This window comes from Penicillium chrysogenum (genome assembly GCF_028827035.1).
Source record: "Penicillium chrysogenum strain IBT 35668 chromosome Unknown utg000001l_segment0_segment0, whole genome shotgun sequence".
In the NCBI taxonomy this organism is placed as follows: domain Eukaryota; kingdom Fungi; phylum Ascomycota; class Eurotiomycetes; order Eurotiales; family Aspergillaceae; genus Penicillium; species Penicillium chrysogenum.
This window is the reverse complement of record NW_026622749.1, coordinates 4,546,699-4,563,357: the sequence shown is the minus strand read 5'-3', so window position 1 is coordinate 4,563,357 and position 16,659 is coordinate 4,546,699. Positions and strand designations below refer to the sequence as shown.

Here is a 16,659-nt window from a genome sequence, read left to right as displayed (position 1 = left end):
AGAGCAAAGACAGCCTATAAATTAATTCTGCCAATGCATTATCTTACAAAAAATAGGGACAATTCCCCCACACCCCGGAAAAAGCGGGAGATTTACTGAAGAGTTCCCTAAGACAAATCAGATACCCTGTAAATGTTAGACTTCCCGTCTATATCCCCCGTAGAAATGATCTTCGTATATGATAAGAAGTGCGAATAACCTTGGAAGAACAGAGCGTAGAGACTCGGCAAGCATCGGGAAAGACAAGCCAAGTGGCCCCCCACAAAAAGGAACGGAGTGTCCGTGCGGACTAATTAAAGTAGTCGGATAAGCTGTGGAGTGAAAAAAAGGAGATTTACGGCTTTTTAGTTCGGTTTAGTTCGGTTTAGTTGATTTAGTCGATTTAGTTGAAGATAGGGAAAATTGAGAGGGGAAGAAGTTGGGAAAAGAGAGAGAGAGAGGGGGTTTGGGTGAACATTGGGAATTCTCTTCTCTTTTGTCCCTTCAACTTCTTCCCAGAGAAAACCCCCAAAAGAACCTAAGAACCCAAGAACCCAAGAAACAAGAAACAAGAAACAAGAATACCTCCCCGGAAAATATTCACTGCTAACATGTGCTGATGGCGCTTTCTTGCTCCCAAATAGCATCATCGTCAATGGCGTAATAGCTGGACATCCAAAACCAACATCTGCACACACGTCTTCTCTGCTGCTCCAAGGCTATAAGCTATACCTCGTCATGGATCAATCAATGGCTCTCATCGACGCACAAGTGCACTTCCTAGTGAGTCATTCATGCCACCTGCCTACCACACCTACTAACCCATTGCTAGGAGGAATGTGTTGTCCTGGTACACATCCCATTGGAGCTCTACCCGTACTTCTTGAAGTCCGTTCTAAGACTCATTCTGGATGAAACTCCACCACTGGAAGACAAGACAGACGATGATGCTGCATTGGATGTTTTCGATAATGCCTCGGAGCATGGCTCGGCATACAAACCACCTGCATTCATGAACGTCTCCATCACTCCCGTCGAAGTCTCTGTCATGTGTCCTAGACGCCTCGTCGACAAATACTTCATCCCGGTCATGGACCAACTCGACCAGTTGGACCCCTCCCTCCGATCCCGTTTGATCGTGAGCGAGAATGACTATATCGCCATGCAAGTCCTCGGCCAAGGCCTCGAGGCCGGCAAACGAGTCTTGGAATTGACCAGTCCACTTGCCCTGGCAGGCATGTATGTGAACTGAAAAAGAACCCTCCCGATCTACACAAAAACATACCAAGCTAACCTCCCCGAAGCTCCATTTTCTTCATCTCAACCTACTTCTCCGACTACATCATCGTGCCAAAGCAAAGCAAAGGAAGCGTGATATCCGCCCTGGAAAAAAGAGGCTTCCAATTCAACAACACCTCAGCCGCCTTCATCACCAGCCCGCTCAGCCCAACTACCGAAAGAAGACAAAGCGACCTAATCCCACCAGGGACACCGCCCCCCTCAACCCTAGGCGAACTCCAAACCCGCACCTTCAACAACCTCCGCAAAAACCAAATCACCCCATCCGTAGACGACTCCCTCCGTCTAGTCCAATGCGCCGCCCACCACGAATACCACACCCAAGACTCCTCAATGTCCATCCTCCGCGACGCGCTAACAACAGTCCTCCTCGTCGACGAACCCCGCTTCCTCTCCCTAACCCTCGCAGCCCTGGACCCAGCCGCCTCCCTCCTCCTAGAAAAACGTCTCCTCCCCCGCTTCGCCCGCCAATCCACCTCACCCACAGGAACCCGTTCCTACGAAGACGGCTCCGGCCTCCTCCTCGGCTCAAAGGAAGACCATCTCATCCCAATCACCCTCGACCTCCGCGACCTGCCCCTCGAAGCCTCCGGCATCGTCTGCGGCGTCGCGGGTCGTCTCGCGGACGCGGCTACCGTCCCGCACCCGCACCCGCACGCGCCCGCTCACGTGCTACCTGATAGCGCAAGCGGTAGCGCGATCGATAGTGGTGCTAGTAGTGCTATCGGCTCGGTGTCGAATCTGTTTGATTCTTTCGGGACGAGGCTTGCCGCGCTTTCTATCGATAAATCGGCTCATGGGTTGCATCCCTTGCCTTCGCATCATCTCCAGCCCGGTGTGGATGTTGCTGATGCTGTTGAGATTAGTTTCTTGAGTACGGCGCGTGCTGGTACGATTATTGTTGGTGAGGATGAGCTGAGGAGGGCTATTGGTGCTCTTGAGGAGGAGAGGAGATTGGAGCCTGGGCTTGAGGGTGGGGGCTTGGATTCGCAGACGCCGCCTGATAGTCCGCTGCGACGGTAGGTGTGGTTTTTTTGATGGTGCAGGGTCTGGTATGACTTATGTTTTGATGTGTTTATGTGGTGATGGGCGTCTGGTATGCAAAAGTTTGTTTTAATATTTGTATGAATAGTACTGCTTTGTAGTTAGGGGTTGGTTTTCTATTTCTACGATATATTGCCTATGTCAACTTGAGATCTTTATTTATACAAGAATGGGAAAATGGAAATTGTTCGTGAATTGTTAGCAAAGTCCGTTAATATATATCCCTGGAGCAGCACCACCAATATACATAAAATGTAACAACTCACAAGGAAGAGATAAAAAAAGGTTCAAAACAGCAGAAAGCAGGATGATTATCTTATTAATTTCATATCTCATTATTGACATAACAGTGCTGGGCATACATACAGGCCCGATGCTCCTGACTCCAGGACGGAAACCTGGACGCTCATAGTAGATATCTACCGGTCTGCAAGGCGTACGTATCTTCGCCCTCCGTCTTGCTCCAAATAGCCACACTGCCCGGACTGCAAGTGAGAGGTGCCCATCGTCAAGTCAAATGAAGCGATGAACGGAAAACTGTGAGAGGGCAGCAAGACTGCCACAGGCCCGCTAGTCGGTACAGGATCCTGCCAACCTTGCCTCGGCAGCAGTGGCATAATGTGGCCCGTGGTAGTTCAGGAACCGCGGATATCGGACGTCGACACGAGGGAAGTTGCCCTGTCATGATAGCCTTGTCCAAGACCTTGTCTAAGACATCTGGAAAAGACCCAACTTCATCCGTAGACTCTGACAGCACCTTGGGACAACAGTCAGCGGAATTCAAACCAAAAACATCAAACTCTGATAACTTACCATCAGAGCACCCAGCAGCCCAATCACCCGCACCCTCATTCCACGCCACACAGCTAACAGCCTTGACCTTCTCTCCAACAGGAACAGCAGCAATAACCTCCCCTTTAACAACATCCCAAGCAAACGCCGCCGCCCCGGCCGTCCCCTCCTCACTCCCACTCAGCACAACCGCATCCCCCATCGCAAAGACGGAGCGCACCCGCAGCTCTGAATTCCGATACGAATGCCCCTTCTCATTCCTACCCTTCTCTCCCCCAAATGCATTAAGCAACTTCCCATCCATCCGGTCCAGCAGCCGGATATACCCGTCCAGCGTCGAAGCGAGCAGCGCATTCCCATCGCTCGAGCAGCGCACGCTCGTCACCGGGTGCGCGAGGACATCAACGGTCGTCGTCCCCATGCGCACGTCGTAGATCCGTGCGTGGCCGTCGTAGCTACCGCTTGCAATCGAATAGGTCCCCATATGCACGTGTAGTGTTGAGACGGTATCGGTTGCTTCCGTGAGGGTTTGGATGGGTTTGTAGCTTGAGGAGCGGGTATCCCAGATATTAATTGTTGTGTCTGCGCTGCCTGGAGGGAGGGTGTTAGTTTTGGGCGCTGGAAGAGGAGTCTAGGGTTCGACTTACCGGTTACTACGACGGAGTCGCCGTCGCCGGCAAATTGCACGGCTTCGACTCGGCTGTTGTGGCCGGTCCATCGTCTAGTTGTGGTGCCTTGCTCGACGTCCCAGAGGAAGACTTGTCGATCGCCCCCTACGCTGGCGAAGCGCGCGTTGTCCGCTGTGACGGCGATGTCTAGGACGGAGTAGCCATGTGCTTCGTATTTTTGGATAGGGGTTGTGGTCTCGACTACCGTCGGGCTGTTGGAGTTGTTTGGGACTGCCCGGGAAAGGTGGATGGCTCGGTCTGAGGAGCCGGTGAGGACGTAGGTGCCTCCGGAGCTTGAAAAGGTTACCGCATTAACTGGGCCTGGGAGGATGTTAGCGCTAGGGGGTTGGAGGGAATTTGGGGCTTGGTCAGTGCATAGATACTGAAAACCTACCATTGTGTGTTTTGAGGGTATGGATATGCCTGGTTGGGAATACTGTCCGGGGCATGGCCGTCGAGTTGGTGGAGAGAAGGAATTGGAGTTTAGAGAATGCGGGAGCTCGGAGCTTCAACTTCCAAGTCCCACTTGGAGAACCTCTTCAGAGAAAAATAAAAAATAAAAATAAAACCAGAAATTACTACTTTACTTCGAACCTATGAGTTCACAAAATTAATTCTGTATTTCATATGGAATACAGAAGAAGTTATTATCAAGGTTGTAGACACACCATCGCTAGCTACCAGCGGTAAATGGATATAACAAACAAAACGAACCAAGCCCTCAGATAAAGGTGCTTCCAAGCGCGAACGGCAAGACAAAGGGTACTCAAAAGAGAACAAAAAACAAGAGCATGGTTCGACGAATCCCCTTTTGAACGATCCGGGTCGATTCCCGGTAAAATTGCGTCTTAACGACGTCCGTGGCTGCGGGTGCTGGAACCTTGCAGGCCCTCGATCTCCTGCTCGAGCGATTTGATACTGTGGGAGGTTAGCCATGAATCCACCTAAACAATAATCCCAAACATACGCTGCATGGGTGGCCTCGAGATCCTTGTTGAGGCGGTCGCGCTCTGAAATGAGCTTCTGCTCCCACTGGCGGAAACGCTGCTCCTCGACCTTGACCTGTTCGGTGAAGCGCTTGCGCAGAGTCTCCTCTTCCTCCTTGAACTTGGGGTTGTCGAGTTTGCGTGGCCGGGCCTCGCCAAACTTGCGGGTCTCCATCTGCTGGGCACGGTATGCCTCGTAGTGCGATTCTTCCGTGGTGTGAATAAGGTCGAGCATGTGGGTGCGGATCAGGATCGAGCGGAGCTTCTTGAAGTCGCAGTGGTCCTCGTTCTCCACCTCGGCGACACCCCAGGCGTACTGACGACCCTTGACAACACGGCCATCGTTGGCCTTGACGTCCTTCTCGGAACCGATGACGGCGAAAGGCATGGCGGCCATGAGGCTGCGGGCGTGGGAAGCAGCGTGCTCGTCGTCCTCCTCCACGGGCGGGGTGTAAATCTTGATGCCCTGGGCCTCGATCACAGCGCGGATCTGATCAATTGTTAGTCCGGATTCTCCGCTCTCCTTATGCACTCGTTCTACTCACTCTATCCTTGTAGCGCACCAGATCCGCGTGGCTCAGGGTATCAGCCTTGGCAACCACGGGGATCAGGTTGACGCGGGAACTCAGGCGCTTCATCACCTCGATATCGAGAGGCTTCAGAGTGTGTCCAGTGGGGCGGATGAAGTACAAGCAGGCGTGAACACGCATGTCGATCTTGTCGGTTCGGCGGGGCTGCTGCTCCTGAAGCATGTACGACTCATGCTGGTCATCCAGGAACTCGATAATGGGTTGCCACGAATCACGGTTGTTCACGTAGTCTCCGAATCCAGGGGTATCAATGACGGTAAGGCGGACTAGAAAATCGATAACTTATCAGCTATCGAAACGGAGAAGTCGAAACCCCTCCTCCGACAGGAGAGTATCTGGGTCGCACCTTTGAAGAACTTCTCCTCGAGCTCAGCCTTGGTAATCTCAATCTCCACGGTTCGGTCGACCTGCTTCTGGTGGCGGCGCTTGTGATCGGCGTAGTTCTTAATGGTGGTAGAGAAGAGGGTGTTGATGAAGGTCGTCTTTCCCAATCCCGACTCTCCGGCAACCTGATCGAAGCATCATTAGCACCCGCACACGCGGAGCATTACCGTCGGACTGTGGAACACACCATAATAGTGAAGGCTGCACCCCGCTTCGCGACGATCTTGTGACTATACAAGCTTGATTAGAATCTTTCCTCATATCCACCGTAAACACTCCAAAGGTACACACCGCTGATTGGGAAGCTATATCAACGATAGCAAGTTAGCTTCAAAGGACCATAAAGGAGTTGCTGGCATTCCGAATAGCTTACGTTGGCAATGCCAATGGGCGAGGCGGTCTCTGAGGTCGACATGGTGGGTTATAGGGGGGGATTAAAAACAATTGGGGGAATCAACACAAAGAAAAGAAGAAGAAGAAGAAGCCCCTGGAATAGAGTAAGACCAGAATATGGGGAGAGAAAATAAGTGTCGACTCCTGCAAAAAAAAAGGGAAAAGGAGGAACGAATGTGAAGTCGGGACTCTCTCGAACTGCCCGTCGCTGCTTCCCCCTGAATCTCCTTTCGTTTTCTGGAGTATACCTCGCCTTGCCTATCTGGGTTTAGCGTGAGGGGCTAGTCCTGATTAGGAACGGGTTCGGGATATGGATGATCCGAAGACTCTTATCATAGCTGGTGGAATTATCTCTAATTTTTTGATCTTTGAGATCGCCGACAGCCAAAATGAAGACAGACTTCAAGGTACGTACAACGCTTGAATTCTTGATCGCATGCATTTTACAGAAATTCTTGATTGTTAAGATTGATACTAACAACTTCAATTTTAGTTCTCCAACCTTTTGGGTACGGTATATCGCAAAGGAAATCTTCTCTTTACTCCCGATGGCACATGCTTGCTTTCACCAGTAGGCAATCGAGTCTCGGTCTTTGATCTGGTACAGTATGTGTCGCCTGGCAGTCCTTACTTTGGTGATTAGGAAACCGGCCTGCTCACAATTGCTTCTATAGAAATACTTCCTACACCTTGCCTTTTTCGCACCGTACAAACATCGACCGTCTCGATCTTTCGCCCAAGGGTAATCTTCTATTGACCGTGGATGAAAATGGCCGCGCAATTTTGACCAATTTCCAACGGCGCATCGCCATTCACCATTTTTCCTTCAAAGGACGAGTGTCCGCACTCAAGTTCTCCCCATCCGGCCGACATTTCGCCGTTGGCGTGGGAAGACGCCTGCAGATCTGGCAGACACCCTCTACTCCCGGTACCGAAACCAATGGCGAGATTGAATTTGCCCCCTTCGTTCTACACCGGGATCTAGCTGCCCACTTTGACAACATCGAAAGTGTCGAATGGTCCAGCGATTCGCGCTTCTTGCTCACTGCTGCCAAGGATTTGACGGCGCGAGTATGGAGCATGGACCCGGAAGAAGGTTTTGAGCCGACCACTCTGGCGGGACACAGACAGGGTGTGGTGGCTGCCTATTTCAATGCGACACAAGAAGTGGTAGGTGCTTACTGGAAAATGGTCCACCTGGAAATCCTATACTAATTTTATCCATAGATTTACACTGTCAGTCAAGATGGCGCGCTCTTCCGCTGGGAGTATGTCACGAAAAAAGACGAGGAAACGATGGAAGACATCTCCGATGCCCGATGGAGGATCGTCAAAAAGGATTTCTTTATGCAGAACGACGCCAAGGTCAAGTGTGCTGCGTTCCATGCCCCGACAAATCTTCTGGTAGTAGGGTTTTCCAACGGTCTATTCGGACTCTATGACCTGCCAGAGTTCAACATGATCCATCAATTGAGGTACGTCAGTCTGTAACATCCTCCCTTTAACAACGGCTAACATATTCCCCTCTAGTGTCTCCCAGAGCAATATCGATGTTGTGTCAATCAACAAATCAGGCGAGTGGCTAGCATTCGGATCGTCTAAGCACGGTCAGTTGCTGGTGTGGGAATGGCAGTCCGAGTCATATATCCTTAAACAACAAGGGCACCTCGATTCTATGAACGCCCTCGCATATTCACCCGACGGTCAGAGAATTGTCACGGCCGCCGATGACGGTAAAATCAAGGTTTGGGATGTCAAGTCAGGCTTCTGCATTGTCACTTTTACGGAACACACTAGTGGCGTGACCGCATGTCAGTTTGCCAAGAAGGGAAGTGTCTTGTTCACAGCGTCTTTGGACGGTTCTATCCGTGCATGGGATCTTATTCGCTACCGTAACTTCCGGACCTTCACAGCACCATCCCGAGTGTCGTTCTCCTCTTTGGCCGTGGACCCCAGTGGAGAAGTGATCTGTGCCGGTTCGCCGGACTCCTTCGACATTCACGTATGGTCCGTGCAGACTGGTCAATTGCTTGACCAGCTCTCTGGCCACGAGGGTCCGGTCTCCAGTCTTGCTTTCGCTGCCGATGGCAACCACCTTGTCAGTGGAAGTTGGGACCACACAGTTCGCATTTGGAGCATCTTCGGCCGGTCACAGACCAGTGAACCTCTCCAGCTCATGTCGGACATTCTCAGTGTGGCTTTCCGCCCAGATGGGCAACAAGTCGCCGCCTCTACCCTAGACGGTCAGCTTTCCTTCTGGTCTGTTGAGGATGCTGTGCAGCAAGGAGGAGTTGACGGTCGCCGTGACGTCTCTGGAGGACGCCGAGTGGCCGACCGCCGTACTGCCGCCAACGCCGCGGGCACCAAGTCTTTCAACCGAATCACATACAGCGCAGACGGTAGCTGCATTTTGGCCGGCGGCAACAGCAAGTTTATCTGCTTGTACGATGTCGGAACCGGGTCATTGATCAAGAAGTTCACCGTCTCCGTCAACACCTCGATCGACGGTACCCAGGAGTTCCTGAACAGTCGTGACATGACTGAGGCTGGTCCCCGTGCTCTTATTGACGAGACCGGTGAGGCCTCTGATCACGACGAGCGTGTTGATAGCACTCTCCCGGGCGCGAAACGTGGTGATGCCGGTGCGCGCACCACCCGCCCAGAAGTCCGCGTGACATGTGTGGATTTCGCACCGACTGGACGAGCATTCTGTGCCGCTTCTACCGAAGGACTCCTTGTTTACAGCTTGGATACTGACTTCATCTTTGATCCCTACGATCTGGACATCACTATCACACCGTCAAGCATCCTTGCTACGCTAGATGCTTCCAAGGAAGCCGCTATATCGGACACTGTGGATGAGGATAACACCTTCCTCAAAGCCCTTATCATGGCCTTCCGATTGAATGAACAAAAGCTACTTCGTGTCGTATATGAAGCGATCCCTCCGTCAGATATTCCCCATGTGGTTCGGTCCGTGCCCTCCGTCTATTTACCTCGCCTTCTCCGATTTGTTGCACATGCCGCCGAAGAAACACCGCATCTTGAGTTCAACCTCATGTGGATTGAGTCTCTGTTCAGCAGCCATGGTCGCTACTTCAAGGATAACACAGGTACATTCGCAACGGAGCTTCGTGCCGTCCAGCGTGCTGTCGATGAGATCCGCGAAAATCTGAAGCGGTTGACAGAAAAGAACCTTTACGATCTCAACTACCTGCTCTCGAAGCCTGTTCTCGGAAACAAGAAGACTAGCAGTGCTTTGTTGGCCATGGAAACCGAGGATGCCGAGGTGGATGATCAGATGGTGGATGCCGACGATGGAGAGGGTGACTGGGTTGGCTTTGAATGATTTTCTATATTTTTCATGTATGTCTACTTGCATCTGAGCCCGGCGTTTTGTATATTGCCAAGATCAAAAGGGAAATAGAGGCCTCTCTGCCTGTGAATAATATCCAAGTTCCCTCTGAGACCTCAAACGGAGCCTTTGTCCATCTTTTCTTTAGCAAACGCCCTCCCGTTAAAATAGAATAAAAAAAGTCTTACTCTCTTACTTCTCTTACTCTCTCTTACTCCTTAATACTATCCGAATGTGTCCTGTGCCACCCTCTCTTTACCTTTCTTGCTCTTCTTACCACCGAACAACTTCCCTAATCTTCCCGGTCCTAATATCCCGGACAATCCAAGGCTCCGGAGAATCATTTATCTAACCAAGTACCTTTCCCCTTCTGCTGAACAAGATTTCACAAGATGGCCCTATTCTGGCCCCTCATTGGGGTGTTGTTTGTAGTGCTCTATCTACTTCAACGACCACCGGCTTCCAGTCTGAGGCATATCCCAACTGTCAAGTACAATGCCTATCTACCGAATTTCATCAACCGACTCATCTACTACCCCAAAGCTGCCTCCATGATCAGTGAAGGGTATCAAAAGGTGCGCAGTATCCTTCCAATCAGCCGTCCATCTATATTGACATCTTCATCTTTAGTACAAGGATAGTCCATTTCGCCTGCTCACCGGGGACGGAGAAGTCATTGTCCTGCCAGTGAAATATCAGGATGAACTGAGACATCTTCCTCCTTCGAAACTCAGTTCTCTACATGCCCAATATGAAGTAATCCCATGAGCTTTTCTGTACTACGTTACCTTGAGAGGTTGGAGCTAATATACTACTTCACAGAACGCGTTGGGCCAGTACACCAACATCATCATCAATACCCTTTTACCTTCTATGACCGTGCGGAAAAAGTTGACGCCCAATCTAGGTACTGACATCGTTTGGCTTTCATATTTCCAACTGCAAGACCAAAAAATTAACATATATCGGATTAGGCCGGGTCGTCCCCGGGGTCATCGACGAGCTGCGAGCAGCATTCGATACTGCTCTCCCAGGATGCGAAGGTGTGATATGCAAACACTACCTTGTGGGACCAACCATGCAGACCAACATTCAGTTACTGACAGAGGTCTTGAAAACAGACACTTGGATTCAAATCAACCCATGCGACCTGTTCACCCGGCTAATCGCACTCTCGACGTCCCGCATGATGGCCGGCGACGTCCTCCGCGAAAACGAAGAATGGCTCAACGTCGCTAGCAACTACGCCGTGAACGTAGGAATCACCATTCTCCTACTCCGTCCAGTCCCCAAATACCTCCGTCCCATCGTAGCGCCCTTTCTCCCCACCGTCCGGAAGATGAAGAAGCAATTACGCTTCGCGAAAGACCTCTTTATTCCGATGGTCCACGAGCGCAGACTGGCAGAACAGGTTAAAGACCCCAATTATACCAAGCCAGACGACTTCTTGCAGTGGATGATGGATCTGAGTGAGGAAAAGAAAGAGATCCTCGACCCAGATACCCTGGCGCATCACATGCTGCTCTTGGTAACACTGGCTGTTACTCATACCAGCACCATGGCCTTGTGTCACTGTCTCTTTGATCTGGTTACCAGACCTGAATACATTGAGCCCCTGCGGGAAGAAATGACTCGGACTCTGCCTGATGGCTGGTATAAGGCGACTCAGGCGGCGTTTAAGGACCAGGCCCGGCTGGATAGCTTCTTGCGCGAATCGCAACGATTCGCTCCGCCTGGTGAATGTGAGTCTTGCAAATATTCCATGGCAGTGTCGTATAATTAGTCGGAGACAGGGTTATGATCCGATATTGTGTTCTAACCACCTTGTTTAGTAAACTTCCACCGCATCGTCAAAGAACCAATCACGCTGCATGACGGCCTCGTTCTCCCAGTAGAAACACACGTCTGTTTCGCTGCCGGTCCGATTAGCAAAGATGCTGCCTTCATCAAGAACCCAATTACCTTCGATGGGTTCCGCTGGTGTCATAACCCCCGGGATCGCTTTGTCCTGACTCCCGAGCTAGCAAAAACCGCCGCTGTGCCGAACGGTGCTGGTGAAGATATGCACGCCGAGAAGCAGTCCGGTGCCCATTTCGTTTCTATCACCAATACGAACATGCATTTCGGGTTCGGGCTCCAGGCGTGTCCCGGTCGGTTCTTCGCGGCGAATACTTTGAAGGCAATCTTGAGTCGCATCATCCTTGACTATGAGTTCAAGTTTGTTAAAGATCTGGATGGGAAGAGACCCGGTAATCTTGTTGTTGGGGAGCATATTCTTCCGAGCATGAATACTGAGATGCTGTTTCGGAAAAGGCCTATTGGACTTTGAGTAGAGGGGTTGGCTTGTGGAGAATGTTGCTTGTTAGGGCTTCCCGGAGGTCGATGCGGATGGCATACTCATACTTAATTCAACTACATGTTACGGTTCTTGCTTTATGTCTATGTAAGAGATCTCAGACTGGGAAATACAAGGATCGAATTCAGTACCATCGTACATTCATCTTCAATAGATATAAGCACCGCCTAGACATAACCGTCTAGACAATGCAGATATCTAAAGCGTCCATTTACATACAGGGTTCAAATCCAATCGTTTCATCATATCTCCTCACTCGAATACCACGTCCATCATTCACTGGGGGTTGGGTTGGGGCGCACCTCGCCCACGACCTCTGCCACGGAACCCATTACCACGACCGCGACCACGCCCACGCCCTCGATCCAATCCTTGCGGCGGCGGAACGTGAGAGTAGTTCTGCGGACGGAAGTTAGGGTTGTTTTGGATAACACCCTCGCTGGGGTCGCCGTTTTCTACTGCGACATATCCGCCTCGGGCGCCTCCCCGACCACCACGGGGGCCACGGGGAACACCGCCACCATTGGTATGGGGACGGAAGGGGAGAGTGGTCGGCTGTCCGTTGTTGAGACCCCCACGACCCCCACGACTCGCTCCATTGCCATGTCCGGCGACAGCTCCTCGGAATGAGCCTCTCAGGGGTGGAGGGGCAGTTGCGTTCCTCAGTTGTCCCTGGCCATGAGGACCCATGGGGGCACCATACCCGGCAACTGTCAAAGGAGTTTGCGTCTGCTGGGTTTGCTGGCTAGCTGTAGCACGGGAACTGGTGATAAGTTGTCGGTTGGAGAGGTTGAGGAGGGAAGATGCCAAAACAGTCTGGCCGCGGAATGGTGAGCACCGGCCACCTAGTGTAGTGCCGCTCATGAACGACACATCGAAGACAACGTCAAGCAGGAGTGCACGCGAGGTTCTGGTAAGTCCGACAACAGTGCCACGAGTAGCGATTGGCACTTTACCCGAATCTTGGGCATACACAACCCGATCGCCTAGCTTGAAGGTTTGATTTCCGAGACGGTGTTCGACATCGGCAGGCCGAAGAAGGGCACTACGGGGTACACCCCGAACCTTCTTCGGTTGCATATCTGGCTGGGACGCATTGAGTTTATCGGCATCCTGCTCAATCAACATAACAATATCCGAGTCAAGTTGCTCAGCATCGAGGGGCACTCTCTCAAAGTTCTTAGCCTCTGCAGATTTGAGCCAATCCTTAATCTCCTTCATCTTGAGGGCGGCAGTTTCCTCGGGGTAGAAATCGGTCGGAGAATAACGGTCGCTTTGAGGGTTGCGCTGGATGCCAGCAATGAATTCGGGGAAATTGATCATGTACTGTTGAATCAGTTCCACTGCCTTATGGCTAAACTCCCAGCCGGATTCTCCCCGACGGGAGTATCCGAGAACCTTCTGTTGCTTTGCCTGGAACTTCAGGTTAAGACCGAGGTTCGCACGTTGGCCTTCAATGTCAACAGTAAAGGAAGATGTGATCTTAGCCAATACCAAAGGATTGAGGCGAAGACTGCGCGCAACAGCGTATGAAGGCATGTAGGGGCAAAGTTGCTCGGATACCCTAACACGCTCTCGACCAAATTCTGGCTCCCGGCCTTTCACAGCCGCGACCAATCCGTTCACCTTTCCGTCTTCGTGCCCGCTGACATAGACAGGTCTTCCGTAGTTGAAGTCACCCAAAAAGAAGGCACGAGAACCCTCCGGGAATTCCTCTTGGACAGAAAGAGCTGCCCGCTCAATGAAACGTTGATCAGGGTTGATCACATCATCAACAAGAACCTGTAGAGCATAGTCCGTCTCTTGGCCGGGGATATCAGCAAATTCCTTGATTGTGGCCCCATCCTCCGTCTTGCTCATGCCCTTCAGGGGTTGAATGTGAACCAGAGATTCGACATCGCCAATGATGATTGCTAGACGCTTGCTGTAGGTGCCCTCGATCTTGTTGGCCTTCCTCTTCCACTGCTCAATTTGCTGGGGGGTATGGGGAATAGATAAAGGGTGTTCTTCTCCTGGGGGGGAGAACATAATCAAACAATTCGTCCGAAACGCGAACCACGAGAGCTTCTTGCAAGAATGGATAACCCACATGGACACGCTTCCCAAGCTTCGTCTTAGCCAGTTCAATGCTCGACCGGCTTCCCGGATCAAGAAGTGTAATAACCTGGCTCTCGTTACGGCTGTCTTGATTGAACACGCAAACACCATGGAAACCCAATTGACCGTGGTGGGGGAGTGTTTTGATGCTAGGGAAGCCAGCAAGCGCTGCAATGCCTAGGTGCACGCCGTCCATCAAACCAGCGTAGGGCTCCAAACCATCCATGACGGGGAGGTCGAACATGTTCTCAATGCAACGGCAACTAGGAAGATCCGGGAATACGCCAGGCATTGAGGAGGGGTAAACGAAGTTCACATCTGGGGAGTAGGTGAATTTAAGACAAGCCCCAAAGTCGTTCCTTGCTTTTTCGTCTGCGGAAAGTTGGTTTTCTTTCGTTTTGAGGGCGTCCAACAGCCGCTTTTCGTCGATGAACGGGATCTTGACAACGGCTTCCCATTCCATCTTTTTCCCATTCATATCGAGATCGAAATCACGAGGGTAGAAATCGTAGATAGGGGAGTCAGGCGAGGTCATCAGATCCCAATACGCAGTAGGCACAATCTTCTTGCTGCGGTCGGGCAAGACACCCATAAGCTGGTCAAACGGCCGGAAAGGCTGTCCTAATTTGAAGTTCATGTCTGCATCAAGGCCATCATTCACATCTGTATTCACCGTCAGCAATCAAAACGCTAAATTAGAAAAGGGTCAGCTACTAACCAGAGATCATAGGGGCATAGTGGTACTGGAAGAACCAAGGCCACGATGCAATGCCACGGTAATAGTAGAACAAGACCCACTGCAATCCTTGCACATAGTTTCGTGCCAACTTCTTCATCTCTTCCTTGTTGTCGAGGCCCCAGCCGAACTTGGTCCGATAATAATTATCTTTCCATTGTAAGAACTTGGCATCATATTTCTCCTGCGCGGCCTTCTGCGCTTCCTCCGGCGTCATCTCCTGAACCTTGGCCTTCTCGTACTTCCGAATAATACGCTGTACAGCCATCGATGCCTCTTCATCCTCTTCGTCGTCATCACTATCAGCCTGGGTTGGAGGCAATGAGAGCCTCATGAACCGATCACCGTTCTCATTGTCGAGGGAGGACCAAGACAACCGGAGCTCATCCGCAAGCCGTTCGACAAAGGTGCGGTCACGAGCTGGAAGTGTAGGAGGAAGGTCAAGAGGTTCAGAGGCCTTTTCAGACCGATTCAGAACGTATTTCTTGACCGTCTTAAGGATCTCCTTCTGGGAAGGAGTGAGCGTAAGCTCTTTCTTCTGTTGCGAGCTCGTATAATCAATGTTTGAGTCTTTCTTTGATTTGATCCATTGGGCATCGGAATTCTCCGCCTCAAAGAACCGGTATTCCACGGCGCTAAGTGCGGTCACAAGCATGCCCAACCGTTGCACATTGATAACACCCTGCTCGTTGATGTAGCCGCCCATCTTTGGCAGCACCTCCTTGTAGAGCTTGAACATAAGGGCAAGAGCACCCTCGTTGATATGTAAGTTTGGCAGGTTCGGTAAGAAATCGTTGCCAACAAAAAAGGCCATAAGAATGAAATCATCGATCACGCGCTCCATATCGAATGGGAAATCCAGAACACCCTCTTGTTCTAGCTCTTGGAATTCTAATTCCAAATACTCCCGAACCACGCTCAGATGCAACAAGTAAAAGTTTTGGTGTTCCAGTTCCTTGGGCTTCTTGGATACTTGGCGACCAAAGGTCACTTCCTCTCGAAGAAGGCAGAAGTGAGGGTCATGGCTGAGAAGACCCAGCATGATCAGATCGGCATCCAGACCGTAAAGACAATGGCGAACGTTGGATTCATAGTCAGGCTGCGCTTTCGAGCAGCGAATGTATTCCATAATCTTGTGCTCGCCTTCTCCTGGCACCTCATGGCCAGAGAGCACAATTTCCACGCCTTGCCAATCTGTGTCCTCCGAGATTTTCTTGTTGATGAAGTATTTAAGTTGTTTCGTCAATTTTTGCATGAACTCGGTACCCGGGGTGATGCAGTTGCTGTCAAAGGGGTCTTCCTTTGGCATCTCTAGGCCCTGCTGGATGGCCTTCTCCTTCGCGTTCTCTGCATCAAGGGCCGTTCGGAATCGACGTGCACGCTGTTGATTCATCTTAGCGCGAGGCGCCACACCATCTACCGCCATATAGAACAGTTTCTTGGGCTTGATTTTGCCAAATAGATGTTCAATGTAATTGAAGATGGCAATGAACATTTGATCCTCCGTCATGCGAAACGTCGGGGAATCGCTGTCACTATGTGTACAGTTGTGAATAATGCCGTTCATGTCAAGGTATAAGCTATCGAATTCAGGTATCCGGCTGTCTGCGATCAGCATCGAGATTGCCGGATACCGCTCACTCAGCCAGCGAAAGAATTTCGGGACACCCATGGTGAAGACTGGGTTCGATCGAAGACAATATCGTCAAGAAACAAATCGGCAGGTGATTTATCGTGAGAGTAGAAAGATCGTATGAGGGGTACTCGTAAAGGACTGAAGTAGTGTTACTTGCGACGAAAAGTGAAATTATCCAATGAAGAAATCTTGGACAAGATACTGCGCCGACAAAGTGGTACCCAAAGAGAGATATAGGGATAAGAACGTAAAACAAGCAAGAGAAAAATGTAGTAACGCCAAACTGACGCTTTTCAGTTGTCTATGATGCAAGAAGCAGGTGTCCCCACGATCGTGAACATTGA

General features: G+C 51.0%; 6 protein-coding genes across 6 annotated transcripts; 3 read left to right on the top strand and 3 right to left on the bottom strand.

Annotated features, from left to right (window-relative positions):
* Positions 1-717: 717 nt before the first annotated feature.
* On the top strand, positions 718-2,301 carry N7489_001815 (ACT domain-containing protein; the record flags this gene model as incomplete). The annotated part of the gene is made up of 3 exons (XM_056707570.1): positions 718-762; positions 812-1,218; positions 1,284-2,301. 3 exons carry the CDS (start codon positions 718-720, stop codon positions 2,299-2,301), a joined length of 1,470 nt encoding a protein of 489 aa, XP_056571872.1.
* Positions 2,302-3,056: 755 nt separating this feature from the next.
* On the bottom strand, positions 3,057-4,179 carry N7489_001814 (WD40 repeat domain-containing protein; the record flags this gene model as incomplete). Its single annotated transcript, XM_056707569.1, has 3 exons — positions 3,057-3,079; positions 3,136-3,705; positions 3,762-4,179. The coding sequence occupies 3 exons, from the start codon at positions 4,177-4,179 to the stop codon at positions 3,057-3,059; spliced, it is 1,011 nt and encodes a 336-aa protein (XP_056571871.1).
* Positions 4,180-4,630: 451 nt separating this feature from the next.
* Positions 4,631-6,157, bottom strand: aspC (septin CDC12; the record flags this gene model as incomplete). Its single annotated transcript, XM_056707568.1, has 7 exons — positions 4,631-4,700; positions 4,750-5,258; positions 5,314-5,624; positions 5,705-5,867; positions 5,930-5,972; positions 6,034-6,047; positions 6,116-6,157. The coding sequence occupies 7 exons, from the start codon at positions 6,155-6,157 to the stop codon at positions 4,631-4,633; spliced, it is 1,152 nt and encodes a 383-aa protein (XP_056571870.1).
* Positions 6,158-6,524: 367 nt separating this feature from the next.
* N7489_001812 (snoRNA-binding rRNA-processing protein PWP2) lies at positions 6,525-9,484 on the top strand (the record flags this gene model as incomplete). The annotated part of the gene is made up of 5 exons (XM_056707567.1): positions 6,525-6,542; positions 6,629-6,741; positions 6,810-7,305; positions 7,363-7,610; positions 7,666-9,484. The coding sequence occupies 5 exons, from the start codon at positions 6,525-6,527 to the stop codon at positions 9,482-9,484; spliced, it is 2,694 nt and encodes an 897-aa protein (XP_056571869.1).
* A 398-nt stretch (positions 9,485-9,882) lies between these two features.
* Positions 9,883-11,819, top strand: N7489_001811 (cytochrome P450; the record flags this gene model as incomplete). Its single annotated transcript, XM_056707566.1, has 5 exons — positions 9,883-10,065; positions 10,121-10,246; positions 10,313-10,397; positions 10,465-11,232; positions 11,323-11,819. The coding sequence occupies 5 exons, from the start codon at positions 9,883-9,885 to the stop codon at positions 11,817-11,819; spliced, it is 1,659 nt and encodes a 552-aa protein (XP_056571868.1).
* A 303-nt stretch (positions 11,820-12,122) lies between these two features.
* On the bottom strand, positions 12,123-16,351 carry N7489_001810 (chromatin-binding exonuclease XRN1; the record flags this gene model as incomplete). Its single annotated transcript, XM_056707565.1, has 3 exons — positions 12,123-13,910; positions 13,936-14,606; positions 14,662-16,351. 3 exons carry the CDS (start codon positions 16,349-16,351, stop codon positions 12,123-12,125), a joined length of 4,149 nt encoding a protein of 1,382 aa, XP_056571867.1.
* Between the last annotated feature and the right edge of the window lie 308 nt (positions 16,352-16,659).